Source organism: Lithobates pipiens, unplaced genomic scaffold, assembly GCF_037356315.1.
Source record: "Lithobates pipiens isolate NorthernLeopardFrog02 unplaced genomic scaffold, aLitPip1_a1.2 Scaffold_16, whole genome shotgun sequence".
Classification (NCBI taxonomy): domain Eukaryota; kingdom Metazoa; phylum Chordata; class Amphibia; order Anura; family Ranidae; genus Lithobates; species Lithobates pipiens.
Genome location: NW_027507748.1, coordinates 539,869,585 through 539,891,668, shown reverse-complemented (window position 1 = coordinate 539,891,668; position 22,084 = coordinate 539,869,585). Strand labels below are relative to the sequence as shown.

General features: G+C 43.0%; 1 protein-coding gene across 8 annotated transcripts in view; it reads right to left on the bottom strand.

Annotated features, from left to right (window-relative positions):
• The window catches only part of PRPF40B (pre-mRNA processing factor 40B), a 140,333-nt gene that overhangs the window by 28,722 nt on the left and 89,527 nt on the right, over positions 1 to 22,084 (bottom strand). For all 8 annotated transcript variants that reach the window (XM_077483286.1, XM_077483287.1, XM_077483292.1 and 5 more), the window contains 7 exons: positions 21,199 to 21,349; positions 19,582 to 19,715; positions 15,415 to 15,529; positions 15,066 to 15,157; positions 8,103 to 8,219; positions 7,868 to 8,005; positions 5,137 to 5,232 (listed from right to left, as the gene is read on the bottom strand). In XM_077483286.1, the coding sequence (XP_077339412.1) occupies positions 5,137 to 5,232; positions 7,868 to 8,005; positions 8,103 to 8,219; positions 15,066 to 15,157; positions 15,415 to 15,529; positions 19,582 to 19,715; positions 21,199 to 21,349 (843 nt within the window). The remainder of the gene's footprint in view (positions 1 to 5,136; positions 5,233 to 7,867; positions 8,006 to 8,102; positions 8,220 to 15,065; positions 15,158 to 15,414; positions 15,530 to 19,581; positions 19,716 to 21,198; positions 21,350 to 22,084) is intronic.

Here is a 22,084-nt window from a genome sequence, read left to right as displayed (position 1 = left end):
ACAAGGTCAGTTATTGTCCTTCTAAGACAAGTGGAATATCTGGCATCAGTAGTCACGGTGCCATACCTCAATATTTCCATTTAACCACTGCATCAGCACTTTATGCGCTTTAACCACATAGCCTCTTTTTTTTTTAGATGTGTTGTTTACAAGTTAAAAACGGGGTTTTATGCTAGAAAATTACTTAGAACCCCCATTTTTTTTCCTAACACCCTAGAGAATAAAATGGTGGTCGTTGCAATACTTTCTGTCACACCATAATTGCGCAGCGGTTTTACAAGCAAACTTATTTTTTTTTTAAAAAGTACACTTTTTTGAATTAAAAAATAAGACCACAGTAAAGTTAGCCCAATTTTTCTTTTTTATATTATGAAAGATATTGTGAAAGATAATGTTACGCCAAGTAAATTGATACCCAACGTGTCTGCTGGTTGCATGTTTTGCGTTACAGAGGAGGTTTAGAATTATTGCTCTAGCTCTACCGATTGCAGCGATACCTCACATGTGTGGCTTGAAAATTTTTTGATATGTGGGCGCTACTCACGTATGTGTTCGCTTCTGCACACAAGCTCGACGGGACTGGGCGCTCTTAAAATGTTTTTTCTTTCATATTTATTATACTTTTTATTTTAACACTGTTTAAAAAAAAATAAAATAATTGTGTCACTTTTATTCCTATTACAAGGAATGTAAACATCCCTTGTAATAGAAAAAAAGCATGACAGGACCTCTCTTAAATATGAGATCTAGAGTCAAAAAGACCTCAGATCTCATATTTACACTAAAATGCAATAAAAAAAAATTATAAAAAAAAAAAAATGTCCCTTTAAGAGCTATGGGTGGAAATTACGTTTTGACGTCGCTTCTGCCATGCAATGTCATGGAGACGGGTGGGGGCCATCTTCCCCTCACTCGTCTTCATGCTGCCCATGGTTCCAGTAAGTGGAGGAGCACACCGGAGCTCAACAGGAGAAGGCCCCTCTTCCTCCGCCGATAAAAGTGATCTTGCGGTGAATACGCCACAGAGACCACTTTTATCTTGAAGCAGACCGCCGGCCGAACAAGAGGATAGGTAAGTTAGGATGTATATCGGCGTGTGGCGGTTCGGAAGTGGTTAAAGTACAAAAAAAATAAAACGCTTCCAATTTATTGCACTGCCATTTAGCCTATTATCTGCACCCAGAGTTTCCATAAGGGGTATTGCACCCAATCTAGCCCTCTTAAGTGTTTAAAGTGATTGTAAAGGCAGAAGGTTTTATATCTTAATGCATTCTATGCATTAAGATAAAAAAGCTGTGTGTGTGCAGCAGCCCCCCTCAGCCCCTCTAATACTTACCTGAGCCCATCTCTATCCAGTGATGTTGTGTGAGAGACTCGGCCGCCCGGGACTCTCCTCCTCATTGGCTGAGACAGCAGCGGAGCTCCATTGGCTCCTGCTGCTGTCAAAGTCAGTTAGCCAATAAGGAGAGAGAGGGGGCAGAGCCTAGCCGGGGGTCGGTGTCTGAATGGACACAGGAAGCTGTGACTCGGCTCGGGTGCCCCCATAGCAAGCTGCTTGCTGCGGGGGCACTCGTCAGGAGGGAGGGCCAGGAGCACCGAAGAGGGACCCGAGAAGAGGAGGATATGGGCTGCTCTGTTAAAAACCACTCCACAGATCAGGTAAGTATAACATGTTTGTTATTTAAAAAAAAACAAGACTTTACAGTCACTTTAAGGCAACCATGTTACTGCTTACCTAGACAACCTTTTTCTAAAGTACAACCCCAATTTCCAAAAATTTGGAACGCTGTGTAAAATCTACATAAAAACAGAATGCAATGTTTTACAAAAATACTATTTGAAGGGGTTGTAAAGTCAGTTTTTTTCATCTTTTTTTTTATCTTAATGCATTCTATGCATTAAGATAAAAAACGTTCTGTGTGTAGCAGCCCCCGTCGGCCCCACTAATACTTACTGGAGCCCCATCTCTGTCCAGCGATGTCCATAAGTGTTTCGGCCGTCTGGAACTCTCCCTCCTGATTGGCTGAGACACAGCAGTGACACCTTTGGCTGCCGTTGCTGCCAATTAAAGTCAGTCAGCCAATCAGCAGAGGGTGGGGGTGGGGCGGAATGGCAGATCCATGTCTGAAAGGACACACGGAGCTGCAGCTCGGCTTGGGTGCCCCCATAGCAAGCTGCTTTCTTTGGGGGCACTCAACAGGAGGGAGGGGCCAGTAACCCAGAAGAGGGACCTGAGAATCTGGGCTGCTCTGTGCAAAACCACTGCACAGAGCAGGCAAGTATAACATGTTATTTATTTTTATCGAAAAAAAAAAAACGTTACAATCACTTTCAGCAGCACATTGCTAAACCACGTACTGCATCTATGACAACAGCATGGCTTCATAGTCCTGTTGCAACTTTTTTGTGACGTGTCGCTGCCATCAATTTCAAAATCACATTTAATAGGTTTATGATAAAATATGGTTTTATGAGATTTTTAAATTCATTACATTCTGTTTTTATGTAGATTTTACACAGCATCCAAACTTGGGGTTGTATTCTATTCTGCTAAAAAACTGAGGTCTAACAAAGTGGCATTGATCTACATTGGATCTACTAGCGTGGCCCCCTGGGCTCTGCCTCTTCTCTAGGCGGCGGGGGACCCTGCTGTGGGTCTGATGCATTGCCACCCACCACCAGAGGGCACTCGCTCCCTTTCTCCCAGCAATACCACTCCCTCCCCTCTTTGTGTTCATGTCTCTCAGTAATAGTATTTATAATATTAACCGCACGCTGATCAGCTGCCACAGTTCTACTGTGGCTGGTTGGCTCGGCTGTGCGAATTGCCGTAGCTGTACGTTGGCTTGTACAGCGCGATCTGTGGATGTGCCCCGATTGGCCAGCGGGGGAGCCAATCAGCCTGTCCGGCGGACCCGATGTCTGCCGCCCGCTCCCGAGATCTTAAGCCGCAGTGAAAGAACGGGGATCTGCTATAGTAAACAGGGCAGATCTCCGTTCTGACAGGGGATCACACAGAGATCCTGTCTTTCTGCTATGCAGGAAGACAGATCTGTGTGTTGTCACAGGTAGCCCATCCCCCATACATTTAGAAACTCACTGAGGGAACACAGTTAACCCATTGATCGCCCCTGATGTTAACCACTTCCCTGCCAGTGCCATTAGTGCAATGTCAGAGCATATTTTTAACACTGATCACTGTAATAATTTCACTGGCTCCAACTGTCAAAAATGTCAGGTGTCTGATCTGTCCGTCGCAATCCTGTTGAAAATCGCTGATCACTGCCATTACTGGTAAAAAAAAAAAAAAATGCCATAAATCTATTCCCTATTTTATAGACGCTATAACTTTTGCACAAACCGAACGCTTTTTGGGATTTTTTTTGCACCAAAAATATGTAGCAAATACAAAATGGCCTAAATTTATGAAGAAATTAGATTTTTTTTTTTTCTTTTTAAATAATTGGGAGTTTTTTTAGGCCTTATGTACACAGACGTTTAGAAGCAGTTGGGTATTTGTTTGTTTTTCATTGCCCCTGAACTCTCCTCTATGTTATCTTATTAGTACATATACACAGTCATTTCTAGACAGTTGAGTTTAGAGGCATTTTTTGGAAAGCAAGACAATGAGTTCAGAAGCTGGGTTTATAGGCATTTTAAGCGCTAAATGCAGTAACTCGCATTTAGCCGCGTTTCGTTTACTGGCGTTTTTCACTTTGACTATTTGATTAAAAAAAACGCTTCTAAACGCAAATGTAGCTAAACGCGGCATTTAAACACGGCAAAACGCATGTTTTAAAAGTGGGTTACTATCTGTCAAGTTAAATAGTTCAGGAGAGGTTGTAAAAATGTTTCGTGTGCATGAAGCCTTAAAGCAGAAAAAAAAAATACAGTTTTTTTTTGTTTTCAAAATTGTTGTTTTTAGCACAAAAAATTGAAACCACAGAGGTGATCAAATACCAATCAAAAGAAAGCTCTATTTGTGGGGGAAAAAGGACATACATTTTATTTGGGTACAGCGTCGCACGATCATGCAAATGTCAGCTAAAGTAACGCAGTGCTGTATTGCAAAAAATGGCCTGGTCATTAAGGGGGCAAATCCTTCCGGGGTTGAAGTCGTTAAATTGAGCTCATGTAATCAGTATAACAAAATTTTTTCATAATATTATATCTTTTCTAATAAACTTTTTTTTCAATAACAATAATAATAATAGCTTGGGCTCATGTGGTCAGCCAATCTATTATTACTATGGAAAATATATTATTGTTATAGAAAAAATATATTATTATGTTTTTATTATTAGTGATAAAAAAATTCTCATAATAATAAATAAATACAGATACAAATAAAAATGTGAGTGGCCAACACTCTATGCCACCAATCTGCTCCCTCCAACCCCTCACCTCCTCCCCAAAACCGGTCACCAAAGGATTCCTCTTCCGTGAGGCCGGTCCTTGGTGAAGGGGAGGTTGGGGACTGCTGATTTATTGCACTACTGCCTGACTTCTAGTTTTACAACATATGACGTGAGCTTTGGTCACTACTGTGCTAACACAGGAACAAGGTATTGTTAGTAATGAAGAAAAAATCAGTGGAATAGATCCTATATAGGCAAATATAGTGACTAGTCCCATTTACTTGCGTTTTCTGGGCACTCAGTCAGAAATTTAATTGTGTTGTCCCCCTATACATTGTAAAGCGCTGTGTAAACTGTTGGTGCTATATAAATCGCGTATAATAATAATAATGATATCAACGTCCGTGCACTGTTAAAAAAAAAAAAAAAAAGAAAGAGGACTTGAACTGTGTAAGCTACACAGTTCAAGTCCTCTTTTTTTTTTTTTTTTAACAGTGCATGGCCATTGATATCATTATTATTAATATACACAATTTATATAGCGCCAGCAGTTTACACAGCGCTTTAAAATGTAAAGGGGGACAACACAATTACATGTACTTAATTGTATTTAAACTAATGAAATATAATTTCTGACTGAATGCCAATGGTTAAAGAACTTTTCTCAGTGCTCTTTTTCTTATAAAAAAAAAAATAAAATAAAAAAAAAGGTATTAGGCACATTATATTTTCTGCACAGTAACAAAAAGTGTGGGTATATTTGAAAGAACACTCATACTTCAATAGATAAAACAAACTCCTTAAACAGGCGGATTCTTTCTGATTCCACTGTGATTTGATTGAATGCACTGTCTCCAACAAAGCGCTCTCGGACCTGTATAAATAGCAGAACAGAACATTTTAGATGCATGCCAGTGATAACACAGACATACAATATATACCACATTCAGACATGCAGCCAAGAGCCAACCTTTAAATGGCGCATAGAAATAAAAACACAAACATGATAAATAATGTAACTTTGCTCCAGCTGATCACAGTGCTTCATCTGAAAATGCACAGCTCCAGCCAAATTCATGAGGTGGAGAGGGATTAGAATGCTGGTCAAATGTATTGCTGTCTGTACTCCCATTGAAGAGATTCACCGTCTCTATTTGTCCTGTTTACCATTATCATTAAAAATTAAAGTAAAAATAAATCCCCAGAAAAGTAATAGAGGGGAAATCTTCCAAATGGGACACTAGTTCTGGTGACCTGGGGGGTCCCCAAGGAATTCCCTCAGTTTGCAGGGATTTCCTCTCACTTTCTGTTTGGCTATGCTACTGGAAGTTAAGGAAAATCTCTGCAAAGGGACACAGATGGCAAAAAAATAAATAAATAAATTATGGTTATAACCCTCCCTTGCTCTATCCAAAATAAAAATAAAAAGTTTTGCCTATAGTTCTACTTTAACCACTTAAGTCCCGGACCATTTTGCTGGTCAAAGACCAGAGCCCTTTTTGCGATTGAGCTCTGCGTCGCTTTAACTGACAATTGCGCGGTCGTGCGACTTGGCTCCCAAACAAAATTGACATTTTTTTCCCACAAATAGAGCTTTCTTTTGGTGGTATTTGATCATCTCTGCAGTTTTTATGTTTTGCGTTATAACAAAAAAAATAGCAATAATAAAAATAAAAAAACACACATTATTTTTTGCTTTTTGCTATAATAAATATTCCCCAAAAATATATAAAAAAAAATTTTTCCCTCAGTTTTAGGAGCTAAATAATCCATCAGCATGTCTTTGGATTTTGAGCAAAAAGTGAAGTACCTACCCATGGCACAGGGAAAACATGCAAACTCTGTGCAGGCAGTGCCGTAGGTGCTCTGTGCTGTCCACTACATTTCACTACCATTTTTACAAAGCAAGAAACCAATCATCCTACAAGGCTAAATTATAGTCCAGCTACTATAACCCTCCAACTCACCCATAAAAGCCTGTTATGGGATACATTTGGATGATTCTACTTAATCTGAGCCACTAATCTCTGGAAAAAAAAAAAACAGCCACTCCAAAAGTTCACTTGAAAGCATAACTAAATCCTTATAAAAATGAATACATGAAAAATAAATCATGAGATTAAATCATTGTTTTTTTTTTTTTCTTAACCATTTCCCAACCTGTACACGGCAATCGTACCTGAACCTTTGAATTTGCCACCGTGCCATCGCGTGCTCGCCGGCTGGGAGCTCCGTGAGTCAGGTCGCGGGTTCCGTGGACTCAATGTCCGCGGGGATACCGGCAATCATTTCACGGAGAGGAAGAGCGGGGAGATGCTTGTTTACATTAGCCTGCCTAGTGATACTGTCACTGATCATAGCTCCCTGTGATCGGGAGCTATGATCAGTGATGTGTCACAGCTAGCCCATCCCCACTACAGTTAGAACACATCCCTAGGACACAGTTAACCCCATTTACACAGTAATCAATGCAATCGCACTGATCACTGTATAAATGTGAATGGTCCCAAAATCGCGCCAAAATTGTCCGACGGGTCAGCCATGTCGCAGTCGCGATAAAAATTGCTGATCACCACCGTTATTAGTAAAAAAAAAAAATTTATAAAAATGCCATAAAACTATCCTCTATTTTGTAGACGCTATAACTTTTGCGCAAACCAATCCATAAAAGTTTTGCCTTTAGTTATACTTTAAACTTACATTTTAAAGATATTAAATAATTGTGTTGAGCAGCTCTACTTTCACAAGCTTGGAAGCTTGCACAGGGCTACACATTCCATGCTCCCTGGCGCAGACACTCTGGCTGGTTCTGAGCCTGTGCCTACAGTGAAGAGAGGCACAGTGTGCGGCTGCAGTAAGCTAGCAGGTAGAAAGAGAAAAATGCGTCCTAAGGTGACAACTCTGCTTCTACATAGATTAAGATGTTCCGAAGAGCAAGATGCTGGCAATATCAACAGCTAAAATAAAGGGAATAAAAAACTGTATTTGAAAGCTTATTTTTTGTGTGATTATTTGGCTTTACATAAACTTTATCTACTTTGTCAGATGTTTTTCAGCATTTTTTCATTTGAGGCACTCTCAGATCAACAAAGAATGAATCCACTACAACATATATAGAAATGTGTTAAGTCAAGTAATCTTCTACTGTAAATGAATCTACAATAGAATAATGACAGACTGAGGCCTCGTTCACACCATGGAAAAAACATTTGTTTTCTATGGGGGTTATTTAGGAAAGGCAAATTGCACTGAAAGTGCACTTGGAAGTGCAGTCCCTGTAAATCGGAGGGGTAGATCTGAAATGAGGGGAAGCTCTGCTGATTTTATCATCCAATCATGTGCAAGCTAAAATGCTGTTTTTTTATTTTCCTTGCCTGTCCCCCTCGGATCTACAGCGACTGAACTTCCAAGTGCAATTTTAAGTGCATGTATGGTGTGAATGAGGCCTGATAATCTTAGGTTTAACTTCACCAACTGTCAAAAGTCATTAGCACAAACTGTTCTCTCACATCATCCCAGCTGCTGTCTCCTTCCAGAGGAGGAGCCGCCTGCTTCAACATGCTTTTAAATGCAGCTTCCTTCCTTCGTAACTTGCGGGCTTCCTCTTTTCCTCGCTCACGCTCCCGAGCTTCGGCTTTCTCCAGCAACTAGGCCAAATTAAACAGGGTTATGAGTCCTGCCCGCACGATGCATCCTGCCTCCTCTAACACTTTCCACACGTGGCAGATGCATGGAATCACTTACGCTATTAAATGTTAGCTTAATGTTTCCTGCATCAAGTGTGGCGGCTCGCTTGTCAAAACTGATAATGTGAGCAAAGTCTTCAAATGTACTGTTCACTTCTACACTGAAGTTACGGTCCTAAAGAAAAAGGACAGACAGAAAAAATTGCATATGAGCTTCAAAAATCATTTCCATTGACCAGTTCATTGAAATAGTGAAGGAATCTAAATCGTTTTTCAAGATTTTGGTATTTGAATATAATAGGATCATCATGCAAATAACAATATTCATTTCCCGTAAAGCTTAGTTTGATGGGTTTTAAGGTCCGGTTCACACTGGTGCATTATCAGATCCGACTTTGCGAGCACAAGACTTTGCAGACACAAAAATTTGCAAGCACAAGTCCCATGACAAATCGTACCCCATTAAGTGCAGTGGAATCTAATAGGAGCAACTTGAGAAGCTCCGACTTAGAAAAAGTTTCCTGCTCTACTTTTGGTGCAACTTTGGCACGACTTGCATACAACTTCTGTTAAAGAAGTCGTAGCAGTGTAAACCAGGCCTTAGTGTTAGAAACAAATATAAATAAGTTAACAGTACGCAAATAAAACCATGCAGGCATTAACATTGGTCAATGTGTACAACATTCAAAAAAGGGCAAATGGGACTTTAAATGAGGCGTGTTGCTGAGTAAAAAATATATTTGTTGGGTATAAAACCATATCACAAAAAGTGTCGAACTCATATAGGACACAGTTAATTATAGTACATTTCTTTGAATACATTTGTTTAGATATACAGTCATTTTGCAAGGTACAATACAACATCAGTAGCAATGCAGATGTGTAGATATACTCATTTGGTCAATGTGTATTCAAAGGCAATAGCAAATAATCTCACTCACTGTTTTGGATAAAAGTGAAAGATATAGAGATAAAATAACATTGGGAAATAAGGAATTGGGGAAAAATGCAGCAAGTGTTTGAGCTTGGTAAGGACCAGTTGGGGTCCCAAAAAAATAGGATTTTTTGTACTCACCATAAAATCCTTTTCTCTGTAGTTCACTGACTGACACAGCTCCTTTACTTAAACCATCAGGTTGTTACGCCACCTTCAGGAGAGGACTAGGCAGAACATGTTAACATGTACAACAAAACCAGAACTTTATAGTTCCGCCCAAGGGGCGGTCCCTTCAGTAGCAACCCCCCAGCCTGCATACTGCAGCCTCAGTACATCAAAAAGCAGTATAACGTAAAAAAATAGGAGGGGAGGGTGCTGTGTCAGTCTGAACTACAGAGAAAAGTATTTTACGGTGAGTACAAAAAATCCTATTTTCTCTTAAGTTCACTGACTGACACAGCTCCTTTACTTAGACCATTGGGACGTCCACAAGCAGTGCCAAAACGAGGGTTGGGAAACAGCATACAAACTTCACCCACAAGGCAGCAAAAAGATTCACCCACAAAAACAGAATGTGGGAAACATAAAAATTTTACCCACAAAAACAGAGTGCTCCTAACATGCAGTAACAATGCAACAGTGCATTTACTTAAAGGTAACTGTTTCTTGTAAAAAAAATAAAAAAAACTGAAAAAAATTAAGTGCAATCGCAAATTACACAGCTGTCTGCAAAACTTTGCAGCCAAAACAGGCATCAGCCAATGCACTTACATCTACCTTGTAGAATTTTGTACAGGTGTGAACAGACGACTAATGCCGTGTACACACGATCAAACAATCGGGTGGAAAAGTCCAGACAATCCCCCCGTGTGTAGCCTCTGGCGGACTTTTTTTTTACCCGAAAGTACGGCGGACTTAGAAAGTATTTTTGCACTCCAATCTTCCCGCCGGACTTGCATTTCGGCGGACAATCCAGCCGTTGGTATGCCAGTCCGCCGTACTTTTGAAATGAGCGGACTTTTCCCACGCGGAGAAAAGTCCGCTCATTTTGAGCATGTCTCCAGGTAGGCGGGGCCCGCGAAGGAGACGTCGCTGGCCCCGCCACCTGGTATGGACTTAAAGGGGAACCCCAACGCCGAAAAAAATCGGCGTGGGGGTCCCCCCAGGTCCACATCAGACCCTTGTCCAAGCACGCTACCCGGCCGGCCAGGAAAGGGGGGGGGGCGAGCGAGCGCCCCCCCCCCCCCTCCTGAGCCGTACCAGGCCGCGTGCCCTCAACATGGGGGGGTGCCAAAGCACCTTGTCCCCATGTTGATGAGGACAAGGGCCTCTTCCCGACAACCCTGGCCGTTGGTTGTCGGGGTCTGTGGGCGGGGGGCTTATCGGAATCCGGGAGCCCCCTTTAATAAGGGAGCCCCCGGATCCCGGCCCCCCACCCTATGTGAATGAGTATGGGGTACAATGTACCCCTACCCATTCACCTATAAGTCGCCGCGCGTCGCGTCCGTGCCACTGTGAGTGGAGGATGCGACGAGGCAACATCTGAAGAGAAGAACAGAAGGCGGCGACAGCAGCGACAGAAGACCGGGCCACCGCCTGTAAAAGAGCTAGAAGAAGGCGCGGTGGCCTGGCAAGAAGAACCGAAGAGGGAAACAAGACCCCTGAAGTCGGAAGAAGAGGGCGGCGGCGAGGAAGAAAGCCGGGCTCCTCCGCTAGTAAAAGAGCTAGAAGAAGATAGCGGAGGAGTCCGGCGAGAAGACCCCCGAAGACGGAAGACCCCCAGAGCTGTGCAATAAACTATTTTAACCCTTGTGTGTTGTGTTTTTTTTTTACTTTTTTTTACAGGTGAATGGGTAGGGGTACATTGTACCCCATACTCATTCACATAGGGTGGGGGGCCGGGATCCGGGGCCCCACTTATTAAAGGGGGCTCCTGGATTCTGATAAGCCCCCCGCCCGCAGACCCCAACACCAACGGCCAGGGTTGTTGGGAAGAGGCCCTTGTCCTCATCAACATGGGGACAAGGTGCTTTGGGGTGGGGGGGCCGCGCGGCCCCCTTCCCCAAGGCACCCCCCCATGTTGAGGGCACGCGGCCTGGTACGGCTCAGGAGGGGGGCGCTCGCTCGTCCCCCCCCTTTCCTGGCCGGCCGGGTAGCGTGCTCGGACAAGGGTCTGATGTGGACCTGGGGGAGACCCCCACGCTGTTTTTTTTTCGGCATTGGGTTTCCCTTTTAAGTTCATACCACGAAGGAGACGTCGCTGGCCCCGCCTACCTGGAGACGCGCTCAAAATGAGCAGACTTTCCTCCGCGTGTGTGGGCGAGTCCGTTCATTTCAAAAGTACGGCGGATAGTCTGGCGGACTTAGTACGCCGTATTAGTCCGCTGAAAAAGTGCCGTGTGTGGGCAAGTAGCCCGTTCGGACAGTCCGGCGGGAAGTCCGCTGGACTAAGTCCGCCGGATAGTCGGCTACGTGTGTACGCGCCATAAGTCGCCGCTTTACACACTTGAGCGACAGACGCTTGATGTTGGAAGGCCCAAGATGTTCCAATTGCCCTGATGGAATGGGCCGTGACCAGAAAGGGGGGCACCTGCCCCTTCAAGGCATAGGCCTGTACTACAATCTGTCTGATCCACCTGGAAATGGTGGCCGACGAGACCGCCATGCCTTTTTTCGGACCAGCCAATGAAACAAACAAGGAGTCTGACTTTCGAAAGGGAGCCGTAGCAGACAAATACACCCTCAGAGCCCGGACCACATCCAGGGAATGGAGGGCCACCTCCTTAGGATGTGTCGGTTTAGGACACAGAGATGGTAACACAATGTCGTCATTGATTTGAACGCTGAAACTACCTTTGGCAGAAAAGAAGGTTGCGGACGCAACACCACTTTATCCTTGTGGATAACCAGAGAGGGCGACTTGCAAGACAAGGCCGCCCGCTGGGAAACCCTCCTGATGTAACGGCCACTAGAAAGACCACTTTCTGGGAAAGAGTCAACAGAGGAATCTCTCTGATATTCTCAAATGGCAGTTTCTGAAGCGCTGATAACACGTGTTGTCTGGATCCTGATCGGACGCCCTCAAAGTCTTATTGATCATGTGGAGAGACATAGCCTGATCACTCGTAGCTCGAGCACATTGATCGGCAACTTGGATTTCTCCACCCACCAGAGGCCCTGGGTCGACTGTACTCCCTTTACTCCACCCCGGCCGGTTAGGTTGGCGTCCATTGTGATCACTGTCCAATTCAGCCACCAGAGCAGGGAGTCCCTGACTGACAGGCTCACCTGAATCTGCCGATCCAGGGATAACGGAGATTTGTCCCATTTCATCAAAATCTCCTTCTGCAAGACTCTGGTGTGAAACTGGGCATTCGGTACTGCTTCGAAAGAGACCACCATGAGTCCCAGGACTCGCATGCAGAAGCGCAGCGATGACCACCTGCGGTTCCTCAACAGTTTTACCGCGGCTCTGAGTGTCTGCAGCTTGTCTGAAGGGAGAAACAGTCTCGCTTCCGAGGAGTCCAGCAGTAAGCCTAGGTACTCTAAGCGCTAATTCGGTACGATCACCGACTTTTTTTGGTTGAACAGCCACCCAAATTCCTGCAAGGTCTGCATTGTGATCAACACATCTTCCTCTAATTCTGAGGTGGAAGAATCTCTCAGGAGGAAATTGTCTAGGTAACCTACGATTGCGATCCCACGTCGCAGCAATGTCAAAACAGGAGCCAATACCTTGGTAAAGACTCGGGTGCTGAAGCCAAGCCAAAAGGGAGTGCCACAAATTGGTAGTGGGCTTCCCCAACTGCAAATCATAGAAACTTCTGATGCCGAAGGCATATGGGGAGTCCCTTTGATGGAGTGCAGCAACTACTGAGAGAACTGATTCCATTCTGAACCTCTGTACTTTTACAAAGCAATTGAGGGCTTTTAGGTCCAAGATTGGACGTACCCCTTCCTTTTTGGGGACTACAAACAGATTGGAGTAGAACCCCTGGAATCTTTCCGGCTATGGAACAGGTAGTATCACCCCACGACTCAGCAGGTCCCTTACCGCCCACATTAGGGCCTCCCGGCGAGCCGGGAGTACAGGTATGCTGGAGGGGAAGAATCTGTTTGGTGGCCAAGAGAGGAACTCTAGCTTGTAGCCAGAGGAAATCAGATCGTAGACCCATTGGTCGGACAGCCGAGAGGCCCACCGGGCTGCAAACTCCTGAAGGCGACCCTCCCACCCGTGTTGCAGGCAGGGGCAAACCTTAATGCGGTAGCACTTTTACCACCTTTGCGCCCACACAACGCCTCCATCTTGGCAACGAACATATTAAGGACCGCCGACAAAGCGTCCAGAGGCACTGCACTGTCTGCAGACGAACCGGTTGCAATTGCCTGGATTTCAGGGGAAGAAACACCAGTTTCTGAAGCCATGCTGACCCTACCCTATCTGCCACCTGTTGGGGACTTAGGAGGGTTGGACCATCACTATCCTAACTGCAGTAGGCTGAGGGGCCCCCACGGTAGGACTCACCACCCTGACCGAGTTCTGCGCTGTCCAGCTAGGTGTGCCTGTGTCAGCTCCCAGATGCTTGTGAGAGAAAACCGCGCTGTGCTGAGCCCCACTGTACAGCGCTGAACATGAAAAACATGTTCAGGCTTCAACAAAATGGCCGCCGAGTGTCCAGTATAAAGGACATAATCACAGGGAAAATAGCCGTCGGACTGCAGTAAAATGGAGTCAGACCATGCTGCTCCCTGGTCACATCAAAAATGGCCGCCGAACACTATATGCAATGAGGGACAGTGAAAACAGGCAGAGGAAATGGCGGCAAACAGCGCTACAGTGATCAGCAAACACAGCTTCCAGACACCCAGGGGAGAGACCTACAGACATCCAGGGCACAGCTACCCAGTGCAGTTCCCACCCCAGGTGAGAGCCACCCCGGGGAGCCCCTGTCCATGGCACACACACCACTCAGCAGCCCATGCAGCATCCCCCACAGGGAAGATAGGGACAGGGAGAGAAGAGAGGGAGGTGAGGGACCCCCGAATCAACCTCCCAGGGAATGCCCAGATGCTCAGCCCCACAGAGGCAGGGAGAGCTGTACTTGCCAGTCCTGATGAGTTGGGGAACATTCCATCACAGATCCACTCTCTGATCAGTACGGGGTGGCTGCTGGCCTGGCACACTGTGACGCAGACATCAGTATCCCGGTCATATGTGTGCCCCGGGGCATTATGTCCACCAGCCGCCCCTGGAGCTGGAGGGCATGCCGTGGCCAACCCAATGCGGAGCTCTGGTCTGCACGCGCTTGCTGGCCAGGCTGGGAAGACTACAAGGATGGGTATCCAGCTTGTCACCCAGCTGGCTGTTGATAGCAGATCACAGGATCTTCTGTAGAAAAAATCCACAGACCGATGGGCCCACAGGGTTCCTAGGTTCTTCTCCTTCACTAGGCAGAACAAAACTGAGGCTGTAGGAGGCAGGCTGGGGCGTTGTTACGTAAGGGACCAACCCTTGGTCGGAACTAGAAAGTTCTGGTTTTGTTATAACATGTTTTGCCTAGTCCTCTCCTGAAGGTGGCGTAACAACCTGATGGTCTAAGAAAGGAGCTGTGTCAGTCGGTGAACGTAAGAGAAAGACTTGTTTCCCATGGGACAAGTTTACGCTACTGTGGTGGGAAGAGGTGAACTGATAAACGTAGAGAATGCAGTTCCATTTTTGTTAACGCAGTGTGGTGCAACGTAATCCACCACACTGCACCACAGCAAAGAGAACTTAATGAAATGCATCCTTCCACTGCAAATCATTGGCCGGGCATTCAGCATTGCTACTAGTGTGCAAGAGCCCTAAGTGTTTACTGTGGCAGTGTATTTTATAATAGTTATAGTTTTATTTTATAGTATTGAATTCACATGAAGGGCCAGTACACTACCACATTTAAAAAAAAAAAATCAATGAACCGTCTCTGTGCACTGCAATATAAGCGAGCTGGTGGACACAAATGGAATCATCCTTTTATTTGGTGAAACAATGCTAAAACACTTTAGAAATAAAAAGGGAAAAGTCTGAACCAAAATTTTGCTTACCTTCAATATGTCTTTAATGATCTTTTTCTCATCATGGAATCGAGCCTTCAGATCTTCCACATAAAATTTGAACAGATCAAGAGGAGTAGAGCCTGATATATGGAGAGAATGAAAAGGTCAGGATGATTATGACAAAGGCATAAAAATGCAATAAGGGAGCACTGGTGTTAAAGTGAACTTCTTTTCTGCCAAATTAATAATTCTGCTTAGTCAAACTTGTGATTCACAAATCCCTGTTACTCAGCACAGGCAGCAAGGTTACACCATTATTCACTAATACAGCTCTGCTACTTAATGGACTGAAAATAAAGGAGATAAGTGTATGTAGAAATGAGTACAGCAGAATCACCTGTCTGTCCCAGCATGTTAGCAAAACGAGAGTCAGTGCTAACAAAAGGGTAGAGCTCCATCCATGTAGACATGGAGTGTAACTGACCGGTCTCATGAAGTTCATCAAGAAACACCTGAAAGATAGAATAAACACACTGTAATGATGAATAAAGTACTGAACAGTGTTCTCTCTTCATAGTAAAGCTGTCACAAAGATCAGAAATATACATATGATGAAAATATCATTTCAACCACCAGTCATCTAAATTGGTTCTGTTATGTTATGAAAAATACCACATTATTACCACTAAATGGGGCTAAAGAGGCCAGGAAATGCACATATTAGGCAAATTAATTGCTGTGAGAATGATTGACACAATCACACAACAATTTCCCCTGCAGATTTTGTAAGTTTGCCCACCTAACAATAAATGAAGGGTCTATAATTTTTATCATAGGTGTGTTTTAAATGATAGAGACAGAATGTCAACCAAAAATCCAGAAAAAACACGATACAAATGTTATAATGTTATAAATTGAGTTGCAGTTAAGTGAGTAAAATAAATATTTGATCCCCAAGTAAAACATGACTTAGTACTTGGTGGAGAAACCCTTTTTGGCAAGCACAGAGGTAAGATGTTTTTGTAGTTGGTTACTAGGTTTGCACACATCTCTGGAGGGATTTTGTTCCACTCTTCTTTACAGATCTTCTCTAAATCCTTAAGGTTTCAGCTCCCTCCATACATTTTCAATGGGATTAAGGTCTGGAGACTGGCTGAACCACTCCATGACCTAAATGTGCTTCTTCTTGAGCCACTTCTTTGTTACCTTGGTAGATTGAATGGATTTACATAATTTAAAGCCTTCCAAGATTGGGCAGAGGAAAGGTGGACAGAGTGGCTGCAGGTGAGACCTGAAGGTCTACTGTCAGACATATAGCGATACAGATTGCAGCAAAAAGTTTAAAAAACACTGGATCAGCATGACAGTCAAGCAACTTTCATTTTCAGAAGTAGAGGTCAGCAACAGAAGCCTCCATAGTCTCTCCAGAGTGGATTACTGTAATTTTTCTACATATGGTAATTTCACGCACAGTACCTTTTCTGTTGAGAATAATAATTGAATTATACATTACTACCACAATGGAAAATATTGTTTCTGACCGACTGGTTGGCTTCCTACAAATAAACTGAGATTAAACTCTAAAATTACTGATCTGTAGACTATTCAAAGGAAATGTTACGTTTGGGAAATGGTTCCACCCATTTTCTCCTGTTCTTGGATGTTGGATTACAGTACCTTCAAAATCTTTTGTGGATGTGACTGCCCTCTGCTGGTAACACTTGTTGATTTTTCCTAAGCAATGATCCTACTTTTATTAACATTAATCTTTGACCAAAAAATATTTTTATATATAATTCAGCCACTTTGCTTTCTTTTTCTTTGATTAAGTGAAGGAGTTGAGGTTGTTGGGCTGGCTGATTGGCTAACAAGACTAGCTGAAGCAGGTCTGGTTACTCTCAGTTTACCTATAAAAAAATGGATTCTGGATTTACCTATAAAATCCTTTTATGGATTACATCACAGAGCACAGATGAGTTCATATTAATAACTACTTGAGTTATGCTGTCACTTTCAGATAAAGGGACACTTGCCTAGAACAAAAAGCAGGAATCCTCAGCCAAACAAAATCCTTCCCAGATCAGCTAAACCAGGGATATGCAATTAGCAGACCTCCAGCTGTTGTAAAAGTTCCATCATGCCTCTGCCTCTGGGTGTCATGCTTGTGGCTCTCAGAGTCTTGCTATGCCTCATGGAACTTGTAGTTTTGCAACAGCTGGAGGTGCGCTAATTGCATATCCCTGAGCTAAACCATAGATTTGTGGTAAGCAATCAGGAAAACAGACAAGAGGGTAGGGATCTGTGTTCTGTGATTTACTTCAAGAAAAGGATTTTACAGGTAAACCAAAAATCCTAATTTTCTAATCATACACATACTAAATGTGTGAACAGAAAACCAGGTAGCAGCCTTAAAAACATGAACAGAAGCTTATTGCTGAATAGCCCAGGAAGCAAAAACACTACTGGAGGAATAAGCCTTAATTAACTGGGAGAGGAACTATGCCTTTTGATACCATAGACCTACGAAATGAACTGATAAATCCACCTGAAAATAATGGATCAAGAAGCAGCCTGATCCTTTTGACATCAGGCCTTTGTTGCAAAGCTCTGTAAGGCTCCCAACTGGACGTCTAGTATTCTACGGATGCAGCTTGCAGCCTCAAGGTTCTCCCAGTGGCACTCTAAAGTTGGGTCTGTTGAACCTTGTTATTGTTTGGCCTGTCGGCACAATTCTATTTGCCTAGTTGTTGCCCACTCTAATTATTCATTGCTTGGGGACGTCCCAGGGTCTAAGAATATCAAGACTAGTTCCTGTATTGTACAATTAAGATAAAAGGAATATTGACTTACCTGTAAATTCCATATTTTGGAGAACAGTACAGGACTCGGGTCTCCCTCCCTCCTATTCCTGTGTTATTCTGCATTGCTTGCTACAAAACTGAGGAGTAGGGTATGATTATACAGGAATGACCAGGGTGTATGTTCTTTAGAGTTTTGCTAGTGTCCAATCACTTGAAGTTACCAACCAATAACCTAGGGTCCAGAAATATCAAGCCTGTATACTCTAAAGCCCCATACACACTCAGATTTTCTGCTGATTTTTTTCCTTCAGATTTACCAAAACCATATAATATGAGGTCAAACCTTAGGAGTTTAAATTTGTATGCAATCCGGAAGGCCCTTGCACTACATGGTTTTGGTAAATTTGAAGACAAAAATCAGCAGAAAATCTGATAGTGTGTATGGGGCTTAAGATATGGAATCTATAGGCAAGTCAAAATTCCTCTTTAGATGCACACAGCCCGGCTTAGCACTGAGTCCATGAGTGCTCCTTTAGCAAGCGGCTTTATCTTCATCAGTATAAGGTGGTATTGAGGCCTTGGTCCTTTTTCCCACCCATTGAGGTTTCACCGTTTCACTTGTATCAGGACATTGTGTTGCCATCATTTTGTCCTAATTCTAAGCAACATAAAGAGAAGGTACTGCATGGATGCTGGATGTTGTTCGAGCCGTTTAAGTTTATCTGAAGTCTACAATTTGTAGGAGGAGCCTTTTCTTTTACAGTGTAAACACTTGAGATAAGTAGCCTTATCCATCAAGAGATATGGTATTTTGAAGCAGGATCTTTTCCCTTGTGAGGTCCTGAAGGTAGGACGAATAGGGAGTTCTTCCTGAAGTTCCAGCTGTAGCTTTGAGGTAAATTCTGACCACATCCAGGAAGTAAAGCGATGTCCTTTTCAGTGCTTGCGTGTAGGGCACAAATGAGAGAAGGACTATGTCTTCATTGTTGTGGAAGACTGATACAACCTAAGGAAGAAAGAAAGAAGGGTCTTGCAATTTTCCACACCAGGAATGTGCATAGTGGAGAGGGCTGAAAGGTGAAGTTCTGTCCAAGACAGGATTAGGTTCACTTCTTCCTAAGCAGCATGGGTCCTTGTCCCTCCTTGATGGTTGATGTATGTTGTGGCATTGTCCAACAGCATCCAGACAGGGGGACACTGAAGGCTGACAGACCACTGTAGGAGAGCCAGAAGTTTCAAGATGTTGATCAGCAAGTTTCGCTCCTTTGAAGACCCCAGTACCTTCATGCATGTTCAAAACAAAGATGTTTCTAACTACCTCTGGGACTTCATCTGGGATTGAAGAGACCGGCGACATTTCTCCTGTGGAAGCAGCACCTTCCCCTGTTCCATATACTAAGGCTGACTTCTGAAGTTTCAGTAACCAGCCAAGCCTTTCCATGACTTTTGCTGCCTGCTGGACATTTCTTTGATATCAGCTTATGAGTCAACTGCTTTGAGAAGCAGGTCGTCCAAATACTGCAAAATAAGGATAACTTGGGTCCTCAGCAACCTCAAAACCAGAATCAACACCTTAGTAAACACTCTGGAGGCTATGGATAGGCAAAAAGGCAATGCCAAAATCGGTAGTGGGTATCCTCCATTGGGAATCAATAAATCTTACCAACAGAAACTGAATATATTTTCAAATTGCCAACCCCGAAATGTCATAAAATGTTTGCAATGAACATCAAGCATTTTACAAAAATGTAGATAAGATGTACCTGGAAAGATTCTCGATTTTTGCGCTGCTGGCGTCTCTCGCGAACACGGTTTTTCTCTTTCTCCTCTATCTCATCTTTCTCCAGAACTCTGATGTGCTCCTCAAAGCAAATAAGGGCATCTTCTTTATCCATATCTAACACAATATAATAGGCATATGATGTTAATTAAGGGATTGTATAGACATAGTTGCTCTTCCGAATTGGGTAGCATTTGCTGTTATGATTTTTATCCATGGATATGAGTTATAAGTCTACTGTATGTACAAGTATAGATGGCAGTATGCAAATCCTTTGTTGAAAAAATGTTTAAACCGCTACAGAGATATTTCTGTCTGAATGCTTATGATGTCATAAAATGAGAAAATTCCTGGCACAGTCGATTATTTTTCAATTAATTTTAGTTATATGTGTAAAAGAGATCAGCCTGAAGTAAATACTGTTATCAATGGGGGAGATTTAAAAAAAACTGGTGCACACAGAATCTGGTGCAGATGTGCATAGTAACCAGTGAGCTTCTAGGTTTTATTGCTCAAGCTTAATTGAACAAGCTGAAGTTAGAAGCTGATTGGTGACTATACACAGTTGCAACAAATTCTGAGTGCACCAGTTTTAGTCAATCTCCGCCAACGTGTTAATGTTTTAATAAACCTGAATATAGTTTAAAAATGTAGATTTATGTATATAGTTTGTAAATATGTATCAGCAAGGGAAAACACATACCATTACGTATGTTCACTGTTGCATTTTAGTGCTACACAATGTTTGTACTTCACTATTGCAAGTCTGAGTCAATGCACTCCTTATGTGGCAGAGATCTTAGCCCACTTTCAAACTGAGGCAGTTTTCAGGTGCTTTCACACTGGGGCGGTGCGCTTGTGGGACGGTAGAAAAAGTCCTGCAAGCAGCATCTTTGGGGGCATGTTTGGAGCACTATAAATAGCACTTCAATAATGCCAATGTCCATTGAAATAAATAGGCAGAGCTTCCAAAGTGCCTTCAAAGCAATTTGAAAGTGCTGCAAAACGGGTCTTTTTTCTTTCTTTTTTTTTAAAGGTCAAGTTGTCACGTGACCTTGGAAAAACCGCCTCGCTAGCGCCACTTTACAGCCGATGCCCCAGTATGAAAACAGCCTTAGTAAATATAACACTTATGTTAAACTATAGCTCCACATTTAAAAGAGAGTCACATTGGATATTTGTTATAATATCAAACTCTACTCTTGAGTGCAGTGATACCCCACAGGTTTTTCTAATTTCTGTTTATTTACTTTTATTCTCTCTTTGTTGGAGCAGAAGGGGCAGGTTAGGTGACAGACTGCAAGGTCCATCCTGTCTCCTGTCTGAGCTCAATACTGAAAACAGACTATGATTTAAGACAGATACTGCCAGGAAGAAAAATAAGCAAAGGAAATGTTATTTGACTTTTTTTTCCTCCAGCAGCATAGTTTGTGTTGATTATCAGTCCAAAGCTTAGACATGGGACAGTAATATGGAGATGGATAAGGCACACCGCCATATACAAAAGTGGCTAATTTATTGTTATAAATATGTTCAAATATTATGTTTTTTTATTTTATTTATTTTGTTCTGTCATTTTGTATGTGTGAGGAGAACTCACTCTGCAGCTCCTCATCCTCTGCAAACATGGGGTTATCCATGAGATATTGCTGGGCTTCTGACCATGTAGTTTGAAAGCTGACATTGTTCATCTTATCTAGGATATTCTTCAGCGCTTGAACATTGCGTTTCCTTAGCTGCTTTGCCTGTTCCTAATATTACAGGAGAAAGAATGTTTTACTGCATGCTGCAATAGAAAATTGAAAATATTCCCCAAAGCAAGCAAAATGTACAAGTAACCTCTCTAAAATGTAAATGTGCATTCCATTACCTGTCTGATTCAGTTTATTTTCTGTTAATAACAGCAATGGCCCCCACACTGCTCTGCTTTCATTCAATGTGTCCATGCAAGTAGATGATAACACACAGGGCTGATCCATTATGGAAATGATCATAAGTACAATAAACGTTATCTGAAAGTCTGACCAATCACATTTGTATTATTCCACTAATAAATTATATTTAACAGTTTTCTAAAACAAATTCTTATAAACCCTTATTTATTTCTATAATACATCCTAAAAATGGATGGAATGGAAATGCTAGGGTTGTTTATTGAGGACTTTCTTGGGATTGTCACTGTTTAGTGTTTGAGGTACACTGTTAAATGGTTAGTTCACCTTTACGAAAAACTGCCTATGCAGATAAGGGGCATCTATAGATAAAATGGAAAATTTATATCAAGTACTTACCGTAATTTTCCATTCCTGATAGGCTCCATGGCAGCCTACGTGTGGGTTAGCCCCGCCTCCATACCTACCCAATAGGACCCCTCTCCCATAAATCTTTGCTCCATGCTGCTATCCGTGTTCCATAACTAGCCTACTCCAAACATTTGGGAGGGAACTCCTGCTGCCATGGAGCCTATCAGGAAAGGAAAATTACGG